Source organism: Phaseolus vulgaris, chromosome 6 (genome assembly GCF_051622355.1).
Source record: "Phaseolus vulgaris cultivar YP4 chromosome 6, ASM5162235v1, whole genome shotgun sequence".
Taxonomy (NCBI): Eukaryota; Viridiplantae; Streptophyta; class Magnoliopsida; order Fabales; family Fabaceae; genus Phaseolus; species Phaseolus vulgaris.
In genome coordinates this window covers 26330580-26354406 of record NC_143503.1, presented here as the reverse complement: position 1 = coordinate 26354406, position 23827 = coordinate 26330580, and the positions used below count along the sequence as shown (strand labels likewise).

Genomic DNA, 23827 nt, shown 5'->3' with positions numbered 1-23827 from the left:
TTCAAGACATAAATCCACATAGAGTGACTCAAAAATCCATTTTCATTGGAAGGAATCAAAGTCACCTTCAATTTGTTTAGAATTGAACTCTTTACTCGTAATCCATGTCCACACTTTGGGTTGAGCCAAAGTAAAAATCGCAGAACTATCAACTCTGTCATTCTTAAAAATGATAAGATTCCTTTGCTTTCAGATTTCCCACAATCACGGTAATTCACACACTTCTCCATATTTTGTTAATTTTATGTGTTGCCTAGCCAAGTTTAAATTGAAAAAAAAATGGTTTAGCTTTTGTATATGCTTAATACTTTCATAAAATAATCATTTATGACAATTTTAAAAACTCTTTCAAGAGTAGAGACTCGATTATAAAATTACAAGTTAAAGACCCAAGGACATACTTGAAAAATATCAGTAATTCAATCTCAATAATCCAGCTAAAAAAAACTTTCAAACAATTTCATGAAAATAATTAAATATAGCACTACATTCTTCACAACTAAAATTTCAAAAGTTGATATTTCTAATTTGAACTACACAAACAAATTATCTCAATCATTTATATTAAGCTTTATTATTGGATCTCTTTTGGCCAACCCAGTATGATAAGGTTTTTTTTTCTTCATTAGTGTATAATTTTTTGTATGTATCATCCATGCATGCATACCTATATATACAAGTTTTCATTGAGTTCTCTCTCAAGTGTGTTATGTTTTTACTTCTCCATCTATATTTCTTATATCAAAATATATTCAGTTTTTTCTTGGGTTGTCTTTCTTGCTTGTTTCTTTTTTTACTTTGTTTTTTTGATATTTTTTTATGGAGTTACCACAAAATCTTTCAAGCTAGTGGCAAGGTTTTGTGCATTTATATACTTGCAAAATATCTTTTTAAGATCCAACACTCTTTTAATTGCTTTCTATTCACCCAGGCGAGAATTTTGGAATGATTTTCATTGCACCACATCTTCACAAAATTAATTATCATTCTTGGAGTATAACAATGAAGTGTATTTTATTATCAAAGAACAAATTCAAGTTTTTGAATAGAGAGATCACGTAACATTTACGCGATGATGATCTATGCCAAGCTTGTAAACTGTGTAATGTTATAGTTATTTCTTTAATCAAACGAACATTAACCACACAAATTGTTTAAACACATTTTACATCGATAACACGAAAAACCTATCTTTATTTTTTTTTAAATTATTTTATTTTTGTATATAAACATAATTTTTTTAGTTGTTCTAGTGATAATGTCACGATAGACTTAACTAAGTCTTGTGTGGTATAGTAATATAGTAATTTTGAATTTTATTTTATTTTTTTATGTGTTTGTAGTACTTGAAAATAATAATGAATAAGATTGATTGGAGTGATCTAACAGTATATGCCGATGCAGTTGAAAATTATATGACATTTTTAATAAAATGAATTATTATAAATTTTGATATTTATTCTTTATTATCCTTTTGAATTAATATATTTTGCTAATATTTTTTTTTCAACATATATTTCTTGCACATATACTTCATATTGTGATATCTTGCTAAAAAATTGATAAAGTTTTTGTTCTTTACTTTAAAAAATTGGTAAACGGAGACATGTGATAAATACTTTAAAAAATTGGCAAAAGTTTAATTTACCTCTCTTGATTTTATTACTTTAAGTCAGTCTATATTTTTTTATCAACTTTTAAAGAGAGAAATTTATTTAAAATTTTTATAATTTTTTTTGTCTAACCTTGATTAATTAAATGTAGAGAGAACACAACCAATATCTTTATTAGTATATGACATTTTTATTATAAAAGAAAAAATAATGTAGAATTTTATTATAATTATTTTTGAAAAATATATTTAAGATATTTATTTATTTATTTAATAATATATATTAAATTAATATTAAACTTATTATGAAAATTAGGAGAAACTTGGCCGCTTTATGCTGAGTAGTTACATATTTTATTTTTTTAAATGTTAAACTATTTTTTGCTAAATTTATTTTTAAAAGTTCAAGATAATTAATTGATTAGACTTTATAGAGAAAGTTTAGCAGTTTTGATGGATAGTTTATAGAGTAAATGGAATTTAAATAGAGTAAGAGAAAATGAAGTTGGTTATGATATATAATTACTACGAGGAAATTAAAAGGATAAAATAAAAAATATATATGAAAATGAATTATTGTTTGAGCTTTTAAAATGAAACAAACTCATAATAACATCTTCAACCTTCCTAAAAATAAATTGGATCGTGTTGAATCAAATGTTTGCAGGAAAGTGGGTTGTTGTCTTAATATGCAAAATGTATAAAAAAATAGATTAAACAAGTAATTATATAAAAATGTAGAAAATAATCATTTAAATCACTATTATATACCTTAATCTTAAAATAACATAAATGAATTTCAATAGCAATATAACATTAATATTTCAATTTAAAAAAAACAATTGAACTAGTTAGTCTAATATAAACATATTAGTAATAGACTCGTGTCTTATTTGTCTTTACTTTATTTGTTGAAAATCTGAATATAAGTAATAATATTTTATATTATATAAGTATATATAAATTTTATTTTATAAATTAATTTTATAAGATTGAATTAAATTTAAAATTTACCTTTTAATATTATCTTTTTATTATTTTAAAAAGTTTTATAAATTTTACACTATGTTTAACTATTTTCTTGTAATTTTCCAATTTTTAATGAAAAGATAAGATTTGTGTTAAAAGAAGTTTAACGTGTTTAGTGGTAAAAAAGCAATCATTCTAATATACTATAATTAATAGTGCTGAGCTAAAAAAACTAGAATTAATAGTTTAATGTACTAATGAGCTATAATTTTCTTACTATATTATTGTCTTATTATAAGTAATGATATGGTTTGTTTTATATTATAAGAAGAAAGTTGACTCAGGAATAAAATAAGATAATTATTTTTTATTTTTTTCTCTTACTATCTCCACCTCCTGTAAATTATCACTCATATTATTGTTAATATTTTTCTCTTATTTTATATCTATTATATGCATTTATTATTATCACACTATTATTGTCACTTATTTTTTATATAAATTATCATAGTTATTTTTTTTATAATAATTATCACTCATTTTCATCATTAACTAGCATAGCATGTATGAATATAGGTGCGAAAGCGGATGTGTATACATATTTTTTTACTTTTATCATTACAATACATATTTTTACTTTTATCATTACATGTAACACAATTAAGTAATAAATCAAAAATTTATCTTTAATCAACATTAATAATAAAAATTATTATATACAAAATAAGAAAATATAATAAATGTATTTTTATTTATTTATCTTGGAACTGCAAAGAGATTTAGTCAAATTATTGTTATTCTTTATCATCACTGTCAACTACTTTCCCTTCATATCCTTCATCACCACCACCACCCTTATTCTTAACCTTCCAAATTAAATCTTAAAACCTAAACCTTTCACTTGTTTGTTCTTTTCTCTTTCTATCAATTTTCTCACTCACAATTGTGCAATGCTCCCTAATAAGTCTCACTTTATAATATTTAATTTAAAAATTTTAAAATAGTGTTATCTTATCCTTTATATATAAAATTAAAAGAGTTGACAAATGGTAAATATGTCATAAAATATAAGGATAAAATTATAATTATTATTATTACAAAAGTAAATACTTTTACTTTTATTCTTTTAAATAACCAGTATCACTATTTTTTATTATTGTTGCAGTTATTATTATTTATATATTTACATATATTACAAAGTGACTGCTATTCTATGTCATAAATTTTATTACTATTATTTTTTATTTTTCGTTATATATATATATATTTTTTTTTTCTAAACAAGTTGATGATTGAATACAACCCGGATTCAGAGAATTGTTGAGAAAGAGTTGAATGATTTTGTAATGGTACTGTTTAAAGTTGTAAAATGAAATCACAAATTATGATAGATATGAGTTTCAACTAATTTTATAAAGTAATAAATTTATTTTGTTACTATTTTAATTGGATAAAAAACGTTGAGATAAAAAATATTTTTTAATTATAAAGTGATAATTTACAAGAATTATCTGTGTGTGTATACATTACTGTCCAAAAAGAATTATCTTTTTAAATATTTTTTCACTTTCTCAAATTTTGTTTTTACCGTGCCTCAGCTTTCTATAATGAACCCTAATTTCCCAGATGAACCCTAATATTCCTCCCTTGAATCGTCTTTCCTCTCCTTCTATGTTTTGGTCGATGCTTCTTTTCCCTCACAACGCACCACACAAAGTATATATACGTGGGCATTGAAACTCTGACATTCGAACACTGCTCAGTTTCGTTGCCCCGAACTTGGGTTTGTAAATTCCCAAATTGAAGAAAAACAGAAAACACACGAAGAACTTTCGCTCACCCCAGGCAGACGTTAAGGGACTGAAAAGGTTTCGATCTTTCCATTTTTTTTCGGATTTAATTTTGCTTTTCATGCTTCCACTGCGGTTTTTGAATCAAGAGGACCTAATTTTTTCGTAGAAAGTAAGAGCCATTTTGCATGTTTAGCTTCTCCAAATTGATTATTAGGAATTTTTGGATTAATGAGTGAGGTTTGTGATTCTTCATCGCGCAGTAATGTGAAAGACTCGACAATTCGTTGTAGCACTCTTTCTTAATACCTCTTCGAGTTCTCTCTATTGGCTATCGTTTTAACAACGACTACCGAACTATCCTTCAAATAGTGGTTGTTACTGTAGCAGAGGTAACTTGTTGTTCTCCAACCCTGTCTGTTCAGATTCTTAAGGAAAAATTTTGTGGTTTATATTTTTTTTCTGGTTCTTGCATTCTATGTGTTTGAGTTAATGCTATAGTTACTGGTACGAATTTGTGGCATATCTCGTGATCTGTTACATCGAGATGTAATTTCAGCATCCTTAAACAAAATATGGAGGATTCATTTATCTCTCTTTTTACTGAATTACATGGTATTCATGTGCCGAACGTCATATATAAAACATGAAAGAAAACATTGCATGCCCGTAGATGATATACCGAGTTAAGTACATTTTGACATCCTACTGCTAATGTCGTATTGTATCTGAAACAGTTTTGATGCATACGACTTTCATTGTTCACCAACTTTCTCGATTTATTATTATTTTCACTGCGCACATTTGGGGATGTTTACATTAAGATTGATTTTGAGCTCGATTTTTATGTTAGAAGTAGGCTCGGTAGTGCTGCTAAATGTGACCATTGAACATTGCTTTAGTCTCAGTCAGTATGAGGCAACATACCATATTTTATCTGATTACTTTTTCTTTGTAGTTGCTTCTGCTACCGTAGTGAAAGGTTGTAAAATCAATTGTTATCTTTCCTATGGTTGGTTGTACATGCATTATTTTGTGCGCATGAAATAATTCGAGTTCACCCAATTTCAGGATTTAAGGTTTATGCTGACTTACTGATGTTACTGTGTTGCGTTTTTTTTTTCTAGAGTGAAAGCAAACTATGGCGGACCATCGAAATGGAAGTACACAACCATCCAATGGAAAGGCGAGTGCAGCAGGAAGTGGATATTCTATTGATCTGAATGCATTTCAATCCCGATTGAAAACTTTTTATTCTCATTGGGATGAACACAAAACAGATCTGTGGGGCTCTTCTGATGCAATAGCAATTGCATGTCCTCCACCTTCGGAAGATCTGCGGTACCTGAAATCTACTGCTCTGAACTTGTGGCTGCTTGGATTTGAGTTCCCCGAGACAATTATGGTTTTCATGAAGAAGCAGATACATATCTTATGCAGCCAAAAAAAGGCTTCTATTCTTGAATCTGTCAAAAAATCTGCCAGAGAGGCTGTTGGGGCAGATCTTGTTCTACATGTCAAACCTAAAAACGATGATGGCACTGCTCTCATGGATGCTATATTCCGTTCCATCCGTGCTCAGCCAAAGTCTGATGACCACGATTCTGCCACTGTTGGATACATATCAAGAGAGGCCCCTGAAGGGAAACTGCTTGAAACATGGACTGAAAAATTAAAAAATACTAAATTTAATCTCATTGATGTTGCCACTGGTTTGTCTTCTTTATTTGCAGCAAAGAGTAATGAGGAACTCACATCAATTAAGAGAGCAGCTTACCTGACAACCAGTGTGATGAAAAACTTTGTGGTTACAAAACTTGAGAATGTAATTGATGAGGAGAAGAAAGTCTCTCATTCAACATTGATGGAGGAGACTGAGAAAGTTATTCTGGAACCTTCAAAAGTCAATTGTAAGCTAAAGGCAGATAATGTTGATATTTGTTACCCACCAATTTTTCAGAGTGGTGGAGAGTTTGATCTCAGACCAAGTGCTGTCAGCAATGATGAGTTACTGCATTACGATTCAGCCAGTGTGATTATATGTGCAGTTGGAGCCCGATATAAGAGTTATTGCTCAAACATAGCTAGGACCTTCTTGATTGATGCAGAACCTCTTCAAAGTAGAGCATATGGGGTTCTTCTAAAAGCCCATGAAGCTGTCATAGGCTCTATGAAGCCAGGAAACAAGTTAAGTGTGGCGTACCAAGCTGCAGTCTCTGTTGTGGAAAGGGATGCTCCGGACTTGGTTTCATATTTGACAAAATCTGCTGGGACAGGCATCGGCATTGAGTTTCGTGAATCAGGATTGAATCTGAATGCAAAAAATGAACAGATAATTCGAGAAGGCATGGTCTTTAATGTGTCAATTGGTTTTCAGAATTTGCAAAGTGAGAAAAGTAAGCCCAAGAACAGGCATTTCTCCCTGTTGCTTGCTGACACAGTCATCATCAACAAAGATAAGACAGAAGTTGTGACTTCTATGAGTTCAAAAGCACTCAAGGATGTAGCATACTCTTTCAATGAGGATGAGGAAGAGGAAAGGCCCAGGACAAAAGTGGATGCCAAGGGAGCGGAGCCCTTTACTAAGACAACTCTAAGGTCAGACAACCATGAAATTTCAAAGGAGGAGCTTCGAAGGCAGCACCAGGCAGAACTTGCTCGACAGAAGAATGAAGAAACTGCAAGGAGGCTTGCTGGTGGTGGAAGTGAGGCAGGAGATAATCGTTCGTCTTCAAGGACTTCAACAGAACTTGTGGCCTACAAGAGCATAAATGACCTTCCCCTTCCCAGAGAAATGATGATTCAGATTGATCAGAAGAATGAAGCAGTTCTCTTGCCTATAAATGGAAGCATGGTGCCTTTTCATGTGGCTTTCATTAGAACTGTTTCGAGCCAGCAGGACACTAACCGCAACTGCTATGTCAGAATTATTTTTAATGTCCCTGGCACCCCTTTCAGTCCTCATGATGCAAACTCAATGAAGTTCCCTGGATCTATATATTTAAAGGAGGCTTCATTCCGCTCGAAGGACTCAAGGCACATTAGTGAGGTTGTGCAGTCAATTAAAACCCTCAGGCGACAAGTTGTAGCAAGGGAGTCTGAGAGAGCAGAGAGGGCAACCCTGGTTACTCAGGAGAAACTGCAACTTGCTAATAATAGATTCAAGCCAATACGGTTGTCTGATCTCTGGATCCGTCCTGCTTTTGGTGGTCGTGGAAGGAAGATACCCGGTACGCTTGAGGCTCATGTGAATGGATTTCGTTATTCTACCACCAGGCAAGATGAGCGTGGAGACATACTGTTTGGCAACATTAAGCATGCATTTTTCCAGCCGGCAGAGAATGAGATGATCACGCTCCTGCACTTCCATCTGCACAACCATATTATGGTAGGAAATAAGAAGACCAAGGACGTTCAGTTTTATGTTGAGGTTATGGACATGGTCCAGAATGTTGGAGGTGGTAAGAGATCAGCCTATGACCCTGATGAGCTTGAAGAAGAACAACGAGAGCGAGATAGGAAGAACAAGATAAATGTAGAATTCCAAACCTTTGTGAATAGGGTGAATGATCTCTGGGGTCAGGCCCAATTCAATGGGCTTGAATTGGAGTTTGATCAACCTCTTAGGGAGCTTGGCTTCCCTGGGGTTCCTCATAAATCTTCAGTGTTTATTGTTCCGACTTCAGCCTGCCTTGTTGAACTGATAGAGACCCCTTTCCTCGTTGTCACGCTAGGTGAGATTGAGATTGTGAATCTTGAGAGAGTTGGGCTTGGGCAGAAGAACTTTGATATGACAATAGTTTTTAAAGACTTTAAGCGTGATGTGCTGAGGATTGATTCTATCCCTTCTACATCACTTGATGGCATCAAGGAATGGCTTGACACTACCGACATTAAGTATTACGAGAGCAGGCTGAATCTGAACTGGCGTCAGATCCTGAAGACAATCACGGATGACCCTCAGAGCTTTATTGAAGGAGGTGGTTGGGAGTTTCTGAATTTGGAGGCCACTGATTCGGAATCTGAGAACTCAGAGGAGTCAGACAAAGGTTATGAACCTTCTGATGTTGAACCCGAATCTGATTCTGAGGATGAAGCCTCTGACAGTGAATCACTTGTTGAGTCTGAGGATGATGACGAAGATGAGGATTCTGAGGAGGACTCAGAGGAAGAGAAGGGAAAGACGTGGGAGGAACTGGAGAGGGAAGCGAGCAATGCAGACAGGGAAAAAGGAAATGAGTCTGACAGCGAAGAAGATAGAAAAAGAAGAAAGGCAAAAAGCTTCGGTAAGTCAAGAGGAACTAGTCTAAGCAGTAGCATGCCAAAGCGGGCTAAGTTAAGATAGATTTTTGGGTTTTGTTAGCCGGTTTAAGGTTTAGTTCAGTTTGTTTTACGCTGTTGCTTCGGTTAGCATAGCAGCTTGTGTTTGGACTTGGAGCTGCCTTATCATTGTAACTAAATATTTTTCTTCCAAGTTATAGTTCAGCTACTCGATTGCAATCCTTGAATTCAATTGAAGTCCTCAATGCCTTTCTAATTTTGTTCCTTATTGTTAAATTTAACTTTTTTCTGTAGCGATCAGGCAACTGAACAACCGTGAATGAACCAGTTATACATACCACCGTATCCAAACCAACCTCGTATAATGTTTTATATCTGGTCATGTTTGGTTAATATTGTGTTGGAGCAAGGTAAAGTATATGGGTCTCAATTTTATTAAAAAGATTAGATATTTATGAAATACATATGAAATGCATAGAAAATGAAATGCATTGAGGTTTTTTTATGATTGCAAAGCAATTAGCTAATTAGTTTTTTATGACAGGGATTGTTGGATTTTAAAAGCATAAAATGAGAATAAAGTGAATAGCGTTTAGATGGGTGGGTGTTATTGTGAAAATGGTGGCAAGAAAATATATACGTAAGGTGTTGATGCAACACTTATTTTGAAGATGCCAAAAAATTATGGTATAAAGAAGATCATTAGAGGCATATCTAAAGAGAGCAACCCACACGGGTTTAGCATCTTGAAAGTTAGTAGAGATCCAAAAGGATATTCAAAGAGCTTAACTTTTATAATTTATTGATATTTTTTTACATTATTAGTTAATTAAAAAGTATCAAAATATAACATTTAAAACTATAACAGAAAAATAACAATTTTATTCTACATGTAATCCACAAAAAACTATGTAGAGAAATGTTAGAATAAAAAATATTTTTGAAATAAAACTATAGATAACAAAGTATTTAAAACCATAAAAATGCAATACCACAATAACGCTAAACTTATTCAAAATAGGTATTGTAGTCTACCTTACCGCTTTCAAGAAATGATGAAACATCTCATCTTAATTCACACGAAGCATGTAGTAAAATATTAAAATAAAAAATTGAAATAAAACTATAGACAACAAAAAAGTTATTTTGTTCTTGGATTCAGGGTTAGGGTTGAGACAATAAGGGTTACCAGTTGAACAATTGATACTTCAATGTTCAATAAGTGTTCGGTATTTAGGTACAATGATTGTTATAATAATGATACACTTTTGTTTTGATTGTCGTGCTTATTTGTAGTATATTGATTAGTCATTTTACTCTTGGACCTAAATTAATGCATGTGTACCATAATTAGCCTTCACATTACATAATTGTTACTAGATACCAACACGTCTTAGGTCATTCGATCATTGACATTACATGTTTAAAACTATGATATTGCAAAAATAGTTTTCAAGAAATGTTGAAACATCTTTAAAATCATGATTTATTTCGTTTATTTACTTATTTTCTCAACAACACAACCTAGACCTATAAATACAAAATGAATCATCAGGAAGGAAGTGATCAATCAATTCTCATACTCATTTTTTTTTAAGTAGATCTCCCTTGTCGTTTTCATCTATTTCAATAATCATAACTCAAAATAGAAGTTCAGATTGCAAGGTGAATCACTCTTTTTCACCTAAAAATCCAATGTTGTTTTGTGATAAGAACAACCTTAGTTATTGAAATTGCTCATTATGTCAAATCATGTGTAGTATATAAGAGTTATTTGCATAAGTGTAATTTGGGTTGATACCAACTTAAATTTTCTGTCTCATTTTCACTTGTGTGAGAAGAATTTTACTTGAGCAAAATTCTTCTGGGAAGAGAGACTTCAGTAGCTCACATTTCACTTAAGCAAAAATATTAAAAAAAAAAAAAATACACCATGCTTCAAGGCAGTTAAAAAAATCTACCAATAATTTATTCTAACATCTAAAATCAATCTAACAAGTTTGAAATATTCAAACAAAATATCAATAGCTGAAGCCCACTCAAGTTTTTAATGTAAAATCTCTATTTGCAACACTATCAAACAATGACTTTTATTGAATTTAGTTCGAGAGATCACAATTTCAACTTATTACAATTCAATCTATCTAATAAATTTCACAACCCAACTCATATAATTATAAATCAAACGTACTCTAAAACCTTGGTCAAAGTATCATAAAAGTTCAATTTTCATAAATGCTATTAACCTATGTTAACATGCAACTTTTTCCATCAAATCAATAAAAAATAATTATTCAACATTTTCAAAATCATCTAAAAAAATGTTAAATCCTTAAGGTTGTACATCAATGAACATATTAAACAATACAATTATAAAAAAAAAAACTTCAGACAATGATTAAACTAGTTGAAATTAGAGTCATTCTTCCCAACTAACTACTCCATGATAAAGTTTTAACATAAACAAAAGGAAAAATCAAAAGACTTTTAAAGCAAGAAAACACTATAATTTAGATTTTGATAGAGTATAAAATACCCTAATTTTGATAATTACTGCAAAGTAGAGTTTGATCTTAAAAATGATTAAAAAAATATGTGCATGTTATAGATATGAAAAAAAATGAACTAAAAAAAGAAAAGATGAGATTTGATCTTAAAAAGTTGAGGAACAAGATAAGAATCTTAGATATATAAAAAAACCTTAAAAATAGATTTTAGATTTATATATAAACATATACGAGATAGAAGAGTTTTATAAATTTTAATGAATATTATCTTCCTCATTCCCCTATATATAAATTTATATTGTTAATCAATAAAAATAAATAATTTGATGTAAACATGATTAAAAAATCACTAATAAACATGACTTACAAAATACACGATGAATACAATAAATAAATAAAACTATTGTATATGAAATTAAAATATGTGAAATTATTTTTTTCCCTTTTAAAGCATATATTAGTTTTGAAAATTGGAATAAACGACTAATTCAGTGAAAAAAATTTGGCAAATCAGTTTAGTATATAGTTAATTTGAACCAAATGATATATGTTTAATATGCGGGTCAACAAAAAAATATATTTGTTTGAGGAAATAGTACATTTTTTAATAAAAAAATTCTAATAAATTTATGAGTGGCAGGGTGGATTGTTCTCTCATTTTCAACACACTAGTCAAACTTTTTTTTTATTGAATTTGATATTATATGTATAAAATAATAAAATTGATTTATAAAATTAATATAAATTGAAATATAATAAAAATTATTACAAATTTTATGTTGTACTGTTCAAGAATAAAAATATTACTATTATTGTTATTATTATTATTATTATTTAAACTATCAATCTTTACATATTAAATTTCAATTATTATTTTAATAAAATAATTTAACATATAAAAATAGTAATTATCTTCTTTTATCCATTAAGAATACTATCATCCACTAAAAAAAACTAAAAATTACTACAATGAGAGAAGAACGTTCTTGAGACTAATAAGAGACAATGTTCTAAGAGTTGGTATTCGATACTTCAGTAGAAACCTGAGGCATGAACGTGCAAAATACACTGCAGTTTTGGAAATGAGAAATGTAGAAAGTGAAAACCAAATTTGAAAAAATCAAATAGAGAAAAACGAACACGAATATCAAATATAACAAAAACAGAGTGAAAAATGAAGTTTCAATACAGAAGGAAGAACAAAGAAGTTGAATATGATTTTTTAGGGCGAAAACAGAGTGAAAAATGAAGCTTCGATTTAGGGAAGGACGAAGAAGTTGAAAATGATTTTCTAGGGCGAAAAAAGAGTGAAAAATGAAGCTTCAATTTAGGGAAAAATAGAGAAATTGAAGATGATTTTCTAGGGTGAAAACATAGTGAGAAATAAAGCTTCAATTTAGGGAAAAATAAAGAAATTGAAGATGATTTTCTAGGACGAAAACATAGTGAGAAATGAATGAGGGAGAAGTTAAATATGAGGGATGTGTAAAAAAAGTGAGAGAGCTAAACATGATTTTTTAAGGTTGAGAAAATTTTAAGCTATAAAAAATAATATATGAAAAGGAGCATGTCTCACAAAAGAACAAAATACGGGAAAATAAAAAATAAGGAATGAAAGAAAAATATTACATTAGTAAAAGTGTAAAGACTTGGGGTTTCAAAATCCCCAATTAAGTATGTGTATTAATGAAAGTTTTCACAATTTCTTAAATTTTTTTTGTAATGATAAATTAAAGAATTCAAAAATATTAATCAAAATCAAGTGTGTATATATGTATAAACATTAGTAAGTAGATATGTTAACATAAAAGTAGGTTAATTCATCCTATATATAACACGGGCTAGTCTATCAATATGTTTTTTTTTTCCATAAAAAAAATAGACATTTCAAAATGCAATGATATGTTTTCTCACCATAATATTGAAATTTTCCTTTAAAACATACCAAGGTAAAAATCTATTATTTTTTAATAAAGAAACTCGTTAAAAATTATTATTTTTTATATAGTCGAAACTTAAACATAAATATTATATTATATATTATTTATTTAGTTATAAAAATATAATTTTTAAATTTACTATATATATTATTAAAAATGTTATGAAATATAAAATTAGATGGTAATAATTTGACACCACTAAAAAATAAAATACATTATTTTAACATCACTAAAAGATAAAAAATATTTATTTATTTTTAATTTAAAATTAGTTGTTTGGTAGGAGTACTTTTTGTAAGAGTGTTAAAGTAATATTTTTGTACAAAATTATCTTTTAAATATTTTCTCACTGTCATTTTTGTTACTCTGATGTGCGGAACTCAACTTTCTATGATAATATAATTATTCTTCCCATATGAACCCTAATTTCCCTCCTTTCGATTTTCTCTCTTCTCCTTCGCATTCTTTGGTGGATGCTCTGTTTCCCCTCCGACGCACCGAACAGAGTATATATATGTTTGTGCGCGCGCATTGGAATGATATTCAAACCCTACATAGTTTCATTGCCCCCTATTCGGGTTCTTGAATCCCCAAATTGAAGAAAAACAAAAAGTACGAAGAGTTTTCGCTCACCGCAGACAAGAGGCAAAGTGTCGGAAAAGGTAACGATCTTTACAGTTTTTGTGTATATTTTTTGCCTTTCATTCTTCCACTGTAGTTTTAGAACCACGAAGTTCTAATTTCTTCGTAGAAAGCGCGAGCCATTTTTTGCACGATTTGCTTTGTTTTTTCTCTACTGAAAATTTGTATTACTTGGAGTTATTATTGGGTTAATAAGTAAAATTTGTGATTTCTTCATCTTGCAGTTATACGTAAGTCTCGACAATTCATCGTAGCACTTTTTTTTATCGATTTTTCTTCATAGAACTATACTTTGAATCGTGTTTTTTACTGTAACAGAACTATGCTTGTTATTGTCAAGCCATGTTTGCTCAGATTCTTGATGAAAAAGATGTGGTTTATTTTTTCTTGAAGCAATTGCAATCTACGTGTTTGTATTAATGCTCAGTTGGTCTATTTTCTTATTTGTTACATTGAGATGTTCTTTTGGCATGATTGAGCCTAATATTGGGTATTAGTCCAGCTTGTTCTACTGATTTGCTTCATATATACAGCATGAAAATAAACATGACATGGCCGTAGATATTATACTGAGTTTGAGCTACAAATTTGTGGAACCAATGAAGCTACACCCTTTCATATGTTATGTATTTTCATTTGTTTTAAGTAAATGTTGACATGCTATTGCTCATGTTATATCTGAGACAATTTTATGCGTGCTACTTTCATTGTTGCCGAACTTTCTGGATTTATGGGTTATACTTAGTTACTTATTATTAATTTCAACTGTCTTATTTGTGGGTTTGTGCATGTTAGCTGATGTTGAGATTAAGATTGTTTTTGTGCTCTATTTTTCTGTTATATGAAGGCTCGGTAGTTTTTATTGTGCTCATTGAACATTGCTCGAGTCTCATTATATAGCTATTATCTTACTCGATTATTTTTCTTTCTAGTTGCATCTGTTGCTGTAGTGAAAGGTTATAAAAGCAAAAAATCATGGTTGTTCATACATTATTTGTGAGCATAATGTAATTGGAGTTCAGTTGCTATATGATTATGATTTCGATAGACTTCTTCTAACTTCTTTTGTTGCTATCATACTCTGGTTATTCTTTGGCTATCACATTCCAATGTTTCAAATGGTGCTTAGATCTACATTATCCAGCTTGTTGCTATTTCCAAAAGTGTGCATGTTTGGGAAATGATAATACCTTTTTGTCATGATTTGCTTCCATTCTTTCTGATATTTTCCAGTGGCTAGTTTTATTTATTCTGCCTCATCATCTATATTGATTTTATGCTGTTGGTTTCTTCACATTGTTTATATTAACCCAGTAGAAGCAGATGGCACTTGTAATCGTTATACTACATTCTTCAAAGATCTATGTATATTTAAAATTAATTATTTCAACTCTATGGCTTATTTATTCATATCTTGGGATTTTAAATTTTAGTTCCTTGAGTCTTCAGATATAGCCAGCAATGGAAGGGATCGAGATAACTAGGACCCCTTGTTCCTTTAAACACCTACTTTTCTAGTGGCTGAAAAGGAACTAAAACCTATTTTGCATCAGCAATTGTATGGCAACTTCTTACTGATGTTACTGTGTCTTAATTTTTTCCCAGTGTGAAAGCAAACTATGGCAGACCATCGAAATGGGAGTACACAACCATCCAATGGAAAGGCCAGTGCAGCAGGAAGTGGATATTCTATTGATCTGAATGCATTTCAGTCCCGATTGAAAACATTTTATTCGCATTGGGATGAACACAAAACAGATCTGTGGGGATCTTCTGATGCAATAGCAATTGCATGTCCTCCACCTTCAGAAGACCTGCGGTACCTGAAATCTACAGCTCTGAACCTATGGCTGCTTGGATTTGAGTTCCCCGAGACAATTATGGTTTTCATGAAAAAGCAGATACATATCTTATGCAGCCAAAAGAAGGCTTCTATTCTTGAATCTGTCAAAAAATCTGCCAGAGAGGCTGTTGGGGCAGATCTTGTTCTGCATGTCAAACCTAAAAATGATGATGGAACTGCTCTAATGGATGCTATGTTCCGTGCCATCCGCGGTCAGCCAAAGTCTGATGATCATGATTCTTCCATTGTTGGATACATATCAAGAGAGGCTCCTGAAGGCAAACTGCTTGAAACATGGACTGAAAAATTAAAAAATACAAAATTTAATCTCATTGATGTTTCCGGTGGATTGTCTTCTATATTTGCAGCCAAGAGTAATGAGGAGCTCACATCAATTAAAAGAGCAGCTTACCTGACAACAAGTGTGATGAAAAACTTCGTGGTTACAAAACTTGAGAATGTAATCGATGAGGAGAAAAAAATCTCTCATTCAACATTGATGGAGGAGACTGAGAAAGTTATTCTGGAACCTTCAAAAGTCAATTGTAAGCTAAAGGCAGATAATGTTGATATATGTTACCCACCAATTTTTCAGAGTGGTGGAGAGTTTGATCTCAGACCAAGTGCTGTCAGCAATGATGAGTTACTGCATTACGATTCAGCCAGTGTTATTATATGTGCAGTTGGAGCCCGATATAAGAGTTATTGCTCAAACATAGCTAGGACCTTCTTGATTGATGCAGAACCTCTTCAAAGTAGAGCATATGGGGTTCTTCTAAAAGCCCATGAAGCTGTCATAGGCTCTATGAAGCCAGGGAACAAGTTAAGTGCGGCATACCAAGCTGCAGTCTCTGTCGTGGAAAGGGATGCTCTGGACTTGGTTTCATATTTGACAAAATCTGCTGGGACAGGCATCGGCATTGAGTTTCGTGAATCAGGATTGAATCTGAATGCAAAAAATGAACAGATAATTCGAGAAGGCATGGTCTTTAATGTGTCAATTGGTTTTCAGAATTTGCAAAGTGAGAAAAGTAAGCCCAAGAACAGGCATTTCTCCCTGTTGCTTGCTGACACAGTCATCATCAACAAAGATAAGACAGAAGTTGTGACTTCTATGAGTTCAAAAGCACTCAAGGATGTAGCATACTCTTTCAATGAGGATGAGGAAGAGGAAAGGCCCAGGACAAAAGTGGATGCCAAGGGAGCGGAGCCCTTTACTAAGACAACTCTAAGGTCAGACAACCATGAAATTTCAAAGGAGGAGCTTCGAAGGCAGCACCAGGCAGAACTTGCTCGACAGAAGAATGAAGAAACTGCAAGGAGGCTTGCTGGTGGTGGAAGTGAGGCAGGAGATAATCGTTCGTCTTCAAGGACTTCAACAGAACTTGTGGCCTACAAGAGCATAAATGACCTTCCCCTTCCCAGAGAAATGATGATTCAGATTGATCAGAAGAATGAAGCAGTTCTCTTGCCTATAAATGGAAGCATGGTGCCTTTTCATGTGGCTTTCATTAGAACTGTTTCGAGCCAGCAGGACACTAACCGCAACTGCTATGTCAGAATTATTTTTAATGTCCCTGGCACCCCTTTCAGTCCTCATGATGCAAACTCAATGAAGTTCCCTGGATCTATATATTTAAAGGAGGCTTCATTCCGCTCGAAGGACTCAAGGCACATTAGTGAGGTTGTGCAGTCAATTAAAACCCTCAGGCGACAAGTTGTAGCAAGGGAGTCTGAGAGAGCAGAGAGGGCAACCCTGGTTACTCAGGAGAAACTGCAACTTGCTAATAATAGATTCAAGCCAATACGGTTGTCTGATCTCTGGATCCGTCCTGCTTTTGGTGGTCGTGGAAGGAAGATACCCGGTACGCTTGAGGCTCATGTGAATGGATTTCGTTATTCTACCACCAGGCAAGATGAGCGTGGAGACATACTGTTTGGCAACATTAAGCATGCATTTTTCCAGCCGGCAGAGAATGAGATGATCACGCTCCTGCACTTCCATCTGCACAACCATATTATGGTAGGAAATAAGAAGACCAAGGACGTTCAGTTTTATGTTGAGGTTATGGACATGGTCCAGAATGTTGGAGGTGGTAAGAGATCAGCCTATGACCCTGATGAGCTTGAAGAAGAACAACGAGAGCGAGATAGGAAGAACAAGATAAATGTAGAATTCCAAACCTTTGTGAATAGGGTGAATGATCTCTGGGGTCAGGCCCAATTCAACGGGCTTGAATTGGAGTTTGATCAACCTCTTAGGGAGCTTGGCTTCCCTGGGGTTCCTCATAAATCTTCAGTGTTTATTGTTCCGACTTCAGCCTGCCTTGTTGAACTGATAGAGACCCCTTTCCTCGTTGTCACGCTAGGTGAGATTGAGATTGTGAATCTTGAGAGAGTTGGGCTTGGGCAGAAGAACTTTGATATGACAATAGTTTTTAAAGACTTTAAGCGTGATGTGCTGAGGATTGATTCTATCCCTTCTACATCACTTGATGGCATCAAGGAATGGCTTGACACTACCGACATTAAGTATTACGAGAGCAGGCTGAATCTGAACTGGCGTCAGATCCTGAAGACAATCACGGATGACCCTCAGAGCTTTATTGAAGGAGGTGGTTGGGAGTTTCTGAATTTGGAGGCCACTGATTCGGAATCTGAGAACTCAGAGGAGTCAGACAAAGGTTATGAACCTTCTGATGTTGAACCCGAATCTGATTCTGAGGATGAAGCCTCTGACAGTGAATCACTTGTTGAGTCTGAGGATGATGACGAAGATGAGGATTCTGAGGAGGACTCAGAGGAAGAGAAGGGAAAGACGTGGGAGGAACTGGAGAGGGAAGCGAGCAATGCAGACAGGGAAAAAGGAAATGAGTCTGACAGCGAAGAAGATAGAAAAAGAAGAAAGGCAAAAAGCTTCGGTAAGTCAAGAGGAACTAGTCTAAGCAGTAGCATGCCAAAGCGGGCTAAGTTAAGGTAGATTTTTGGGTTTTGTTGTTAGCCGGTTTAAGGTTTAGTTCAGTTTGTTTTACGCTGTTGCTTCGGTTAGCATAGTAGCTTGTGTTTGGACTTTGGAGCTCTCCTATCATTGTAACTAAATATTTTTCTCCCAAGTTATAGTTCAGCCAGTTGATAGAAATGTATGTCCTTTTATTGTTTACGCGCCTTTTTCATTCAATGAATGTTTTTTATTTGGTCTAATTATTAGTTATCTCTTTCAGTAGCCAACAGGCTATAGAACCACCATGACTGTAGCCAGTGGTCCAGGCCACGCCATAGCCAAGCTTCCGAATAATTCTTAGTTTTTTGCTTTAATTGAGTCAATCACAGTAACGGTTTTGTGAAGTTACTCAAAAACCTTTTACCTGTTTTTCCTCTATACTGATCATTACTGATACTTTTACATCAGTATTATTTTATGTATTTGAAAAACATTATAGTGTGAATTCGTGGAAGGAATTTTTATGTTGGTATAGAAAAAGCGATGGAGGTTTACATAATTTTACAAAGCTTTAGGGTTGATTAGAATACTTTTCTGTGAAAATGCATGTATATACTCTTTAACGAGAAATGTTACAATCAGTAGTGGTGTACTAGATATTCCGCCCTAGATGATGCTTCAATCTAGAAATGCAAGAAAGCAAAAATGCTTCAATCTAGAAATGCAAGAAACCAAAAGAAAGAAAAATGCAAGAAATCAAAAGAAACAAGAATGCAAGAATGCAAGAAACCAAAAGAAAGCAAAAATGCAAGAAACCAAAAGAAAGAAAAAAGAAAAGTGAACCCTAACCAAAAGCGTGAGGAAACAGTTGCAGTGGCGAGAGTAAGAAAGAATCTGAGAGGAAAGAGAAGAAGAATGAAAATATATATCACTTGTGTCATTAAGCAAATTACAATTACAGTGGTGTACTTATAAGAAAAGCTTTTGCCTAAATATATGACAATAATAAGAAAAATATGGGCTTATTAAACGGGCCCAACAACTTAAACAGAAAAGCACAACAGAAATAAGTTATTTTAACGAAATGAAAAAAAAAGAGTGCACGAAACGAAAATAGTTACTGTAATCGAGAAAATATAGAAAATATAAAGGTTTTAATCATCCCTTCAAATTACGAAGAAACGCGAAGAATGAAATTATTTAATCGATTAATTATAAGTTTGTAATCGATTATAGTATCTTACTTTATATAATCGATTTTAAGATTATGTTAATTGTTTAATCATTGTAATATAACTAATTTTTATTTATAATTATATTTTATAAATAATTAATTTAAATTTTAATATTAAATAAATAGTTTATTTTAATATATTATTATTTTAAAAATTAAATTTAACATTAAAATTTATAATATTTTTTAATTAAAATTTATATTATTAAATTATTTTAAATATACTAATATATAAATAAATTTATTCTCATATTAATTAAATCTACTATAATTTTTTCACTCCCGTTTTATTTACTTTTTCTTATTTAAACAAAACCTAAAACAAGGAGTATTTTTAGTTTGAGTACTCCAGATGAATGTTAAATTATGGTGAATAAATTAATAAAAATAAAATACATTGGGTCTTATTTAAGACTACAAACCTATTTATTAAATTAGTTATATTTTATAAATGTGAATGTGGGACTTTAAAGGCATGAGTAAAAAAATTAGGGTAATAATAATGAGTGTTGAAAATGAATCAGTGGGTTGAAAAAGAAAAAGAAAATATCACTATACATAAATTGTGACAATTACTGTGGAGATAAAAAAAAAAGAGGTTTGTTAACGGTAATCTAAGCATTTGAAAATAGATAACTGGAATAACATCTTACTTCTAATAACTATATTAAAATTAATTGGCATTTAATGATTTTTTCTATATATTTTATATCATTTAAGTTACTTTTAAATAAATTAACTCAATTCTTATGTTTATAATACAATTTCCAAACTTTTCTTTATAAATTCAGTGTATTGATAAAAGAAATGCATCAAAGATGAAGCAATTTTCACCAAAATAAAATTTTATTTTAGACTATGATAAATAATTTATGATTTATAGTGTGATCCAAAAAAAAAAATTGTTAATGTATAATTAACAAAATAAAATTTAATTTAAAGGTAAATATGAAATAATAACTTCAAATTGATAAAAAAATATTTGTCTGAAAGCACTCATTAAAATATGTCTGAAATCACTTTACTAAAAAATAACTTTTACAGTTATTTTAGTATAAAGCGTGTTCATCAAGGACTCTAATATGCTATGAACATTGAAATCATAGGCTAAAGGTAAACGAGAACTTTGGAAGATCAATGTCGGAAGATTAACCCAACAACTTCAACTTGTGAGCTATTTGATTGTTCTATTTCACCCTTCTTACATCCGAATCAGAATAGTTAAAATAAAATAAAATTAAGGGTTCAGTTTTTAAATTCAACACCACCACGGTTTTCTTTTAATTAGAGAATCTATTCCAACTCAACTCTACTATTTTCTTCCCTACAAAAAAAAATGCTTTTGCTTTTCTCACCAAAAGGAATATATTAATGGAACAAGTAATATATTGTTACTTAATTCTAATAATACAGTGAAATTTTTGGAGGGTGACCAATTTACTGGGTTGACAACAAAGTCAACAATAAAAAAAATCAGAGATTTCTTGAGGGACAAGAAGGAGAAAAGTTCAAAAAGCAATAGGCTTCTCTGTTCATAGATTCTCTTGTGTTATTCTATGTTTTTGTCATGTCTAGTGATTTCAATCCCTTTTGTCTGTGTTTTGTCATCTCTGCTTAACGAAATAGAGGAAGTGATCTTCAGTCATATGCTTCAGTGATAATCATGAAATTTAATTCACTCCTCTTCACATTCTAGGCACCAAGTCAAGGTATTTTTCTTCCATTAGTTCCATTCAATTACGTTTTTCAATCAGTTTACATTTCATTTTCTGCTGGAATTATCATCTTTTCTGTATTTTTTCTTGTCTTTGTTTTTCCGATTTCATGAATATATCTTAACATAGTTTGAGTTAAATAAGCAAGCTATTGCCTTTTTTTCTGTTCTTAATTTCCTGGTAATGAATAGAAAACTTCTTTTCATTTGCCTTTTCTTGGCTGGGCTCATTTCTAGGGAGACTTTACTGCTTGTTTCCATGTAACTTCTGAGAAAGCTGTTTCCAAGAAAGACCACAAGAAGTTTCTTTCAAGCTTCTAAATTGTACGAAGTCAACCCAATTTGCATAGATGAGTATTATGAAAAATGGAAGTTACCAAACTGTTGGCTCAACCTCACTAGACACTAGTGTTGGTCTTGTTTGCCACTATGAATTTGAAAATGGGTCATCTCAGTTTGTGTTCATGGATGTTGAAAGTGGAAATAGAGCTTCCCTTAACCATTGGCTCTGCTTCTCCACTGAAAACTTTGTGCAGGCCCTTGCTTTTTGCAATGGCTTAATTCTCTTGTCAGGTTTTAGTGAGGACCAACTCTGTTATCATGTGTTCAACCCCCTCACCAAGCACAATTTCACAATCCCTCAAGCTAGAATCCAAGATAATATTAGCAGAGTTGGATTAGCCTTTGATGGATGCCAATTTGAGATTGTGCTGATTGAAGCAGGTTCTTCACCATCCAATGGACTAAAACTGCATGTTTTCTCTTCTGATACTGGCAAATGGAGGAGCCAAAACCCCAGCAACATAACTGCTCCTTCTTTGCCAGAATATGAGTTGGAAGAACCTGGCACTGGCACACCTCCTCTTTACTCAAACGGGTCAATTCATTGGGAAATAGGTGGACACTTGGTGGTGTATCAAGTTCAGAGAAGCCATTGTGAGCTATATGAACTACCAAACAATTCTAAGGATTGGTCTTGGGAGCCAACAGTGACTTTTCGCAGTCGTTTGTGTGAATCAGGAGGCAGAATTTACTATTGCCACACTGATTTTGATGGCTTTCACATTTGGAAACTTCTGAATGAGCATGAGCATGAATCATTCCTGTATTATTGGGATTACAAAACGTTTCCTTGGAGGCTAGTCCACAGTGTGGAGCCTGAAGTGTTCATGTCTAAGCTCCAAAACTTGTGTGACAACTTCTATGATTGGGAGCCTTTCAAGATTGCACCCATTGCCTTCAGTGAACGAGCACAAATCATATATTTGCAGCTTCCAGGATCTGTTGTTTCTTACAATCTTGATACAGGAACTCTGGCATCAATCTGCACCTACTCTTATCCAGGGATGAACTTCAATTGCTGCTCATTCTTTTCTTCAACTTCTCACAATGCACTGAGTGACACCAATGGAGAAATGGAGCTCAATATACCCATTGCAGAGATTGAGAAGTTAGCCCTCTAAATTACATTTATGTTCAGTGATGACTATGGTGTTTAGCTGACATTAAACTTCATTATGCTACTAATGGTTTTCATGTTTTGCTTGGTAAACAATTATGTGAAAGTATGTATGTATTATGTAGAATAACACTTTAATGCTTATTCAGATATGTATGTATGTAGAATAACACTTTAATGCTTATTCAGAGACATCATTATCGTTTACAATTTGTATTTAGATGGATGTGACCAACAAGCACATTTTCATCTCAGTAATATTTAGATGTATTAAAAAATTAATTAATTTTAAGAAGTTTTTTATGTTAACTTTTTTTTTTAATTTAATTTCAACATAAATTAATTTTAACATTTAAAAAAAATGTTTTCTTTTCTTACTTTTTTTCTTTTATGAAAAGGTTTATCCATATATATATAGAGAGAGAGAAGAGCATGACAAAAACAATAGACACAAAAAAATCAATGACGAGTAATTTGAAAAAGATTAAGGTATATTTATTGTTATAGAATAAATTAACTAATGTTGTTTTTATTATTATTATTATTATAAATTAGATAGCCACGTATTATATAGATAGAAAACTCATTAAATTGGGATGGGTCACAATTTTAAAACTACCTTTCAGCAAAATAGTGTTAATTTTTTTATTTTTTTTAAATTGTATAATTTGTGTACAAACTTGTATAATTTGTGTACAAACTTGTATAATTTTTACATTCTAAACTGTAAAATTTTGAAGATATTTAAGAACTCAGAAAATATAAATTCTATAATTCAGAGTAAATTAGACTTTTTCATAAAAAATAAAAAAAATAGAGATGCAAGAAGGAAGAAGAAAGTATGAAAATGTTGAAGACTGGACCAATCTACAAGCTTTTCACTTAGGACTGTTTC

General features: G+C 31.9%; 3 protein-coding genes across 3 annotated transcripts; all 3 read left to right on the top strand.

Annotated features, from left to right (window-relative positions):
* Window positions 1-4096: 4096 nt before the first annotated feature.
* On the top strand, window positions 4097-8908 carry LOC137831642 (FACT complex subunit SPT16). Its single transcript, XM_068639401.2, has 3 exons — window positions 4097-4449; window positions 4635-4763; window positions 5499-8908. The coding sequence occupies exon 3, from the start codon at window positions 5513-5515 to the stop codon at window positions 8714-8716; it is 3204 nt and encodes a 1067-aa protein (XP_068495502.2). The 5' UTR covers window positions 4097-4449; window positions 4635-4763; window positions 5499-5512; the 3' UTR covers window positions 8717-8908.
* Window positions 8909-13439: 4531 nt separating this feature from the next.
* Window positions 13440-18744, top strand: LOC137831641 (FACT complex subunit SPT16). The gene is made up of 2 exons (XM_068639400.2): window positions 13440-13761; window positions 15347-18744. Exon 2 carries the CDS (start codon window positions 15361-15363, stop codon window positions 18562-18564), a length of 3204 nt encoding a protein of 1067 aa, XP_068495501.2. The 5' UTR covers window positions 13440-13761; window positions 15347-15360; the 3' UTR covers window positions 18565-18744.
* A 2586-nt stretch (window positions 18745-21330) lies between these two features.
* LOC137831640 (uncharacterized) lies at window positions 21331-23259 on the top strand. Its single transcript, XM_090303039.1, has 2 exons — window positions 21331-21468; window positions 21711-23259. Exon 2 carries the CDS (start codon window positions 21824-21826, stop codon window positions 22934-22936), a length of 1113 nt encoding a protein of 370 aa, XP_090159165.1. The 5' UTR covers window positions 21331-21468; window positions 21711-21823; the 3' UTR covers window positions 22937-23259.
* Window positions 23260-23827: the final 568 nt, after the last annotated feature.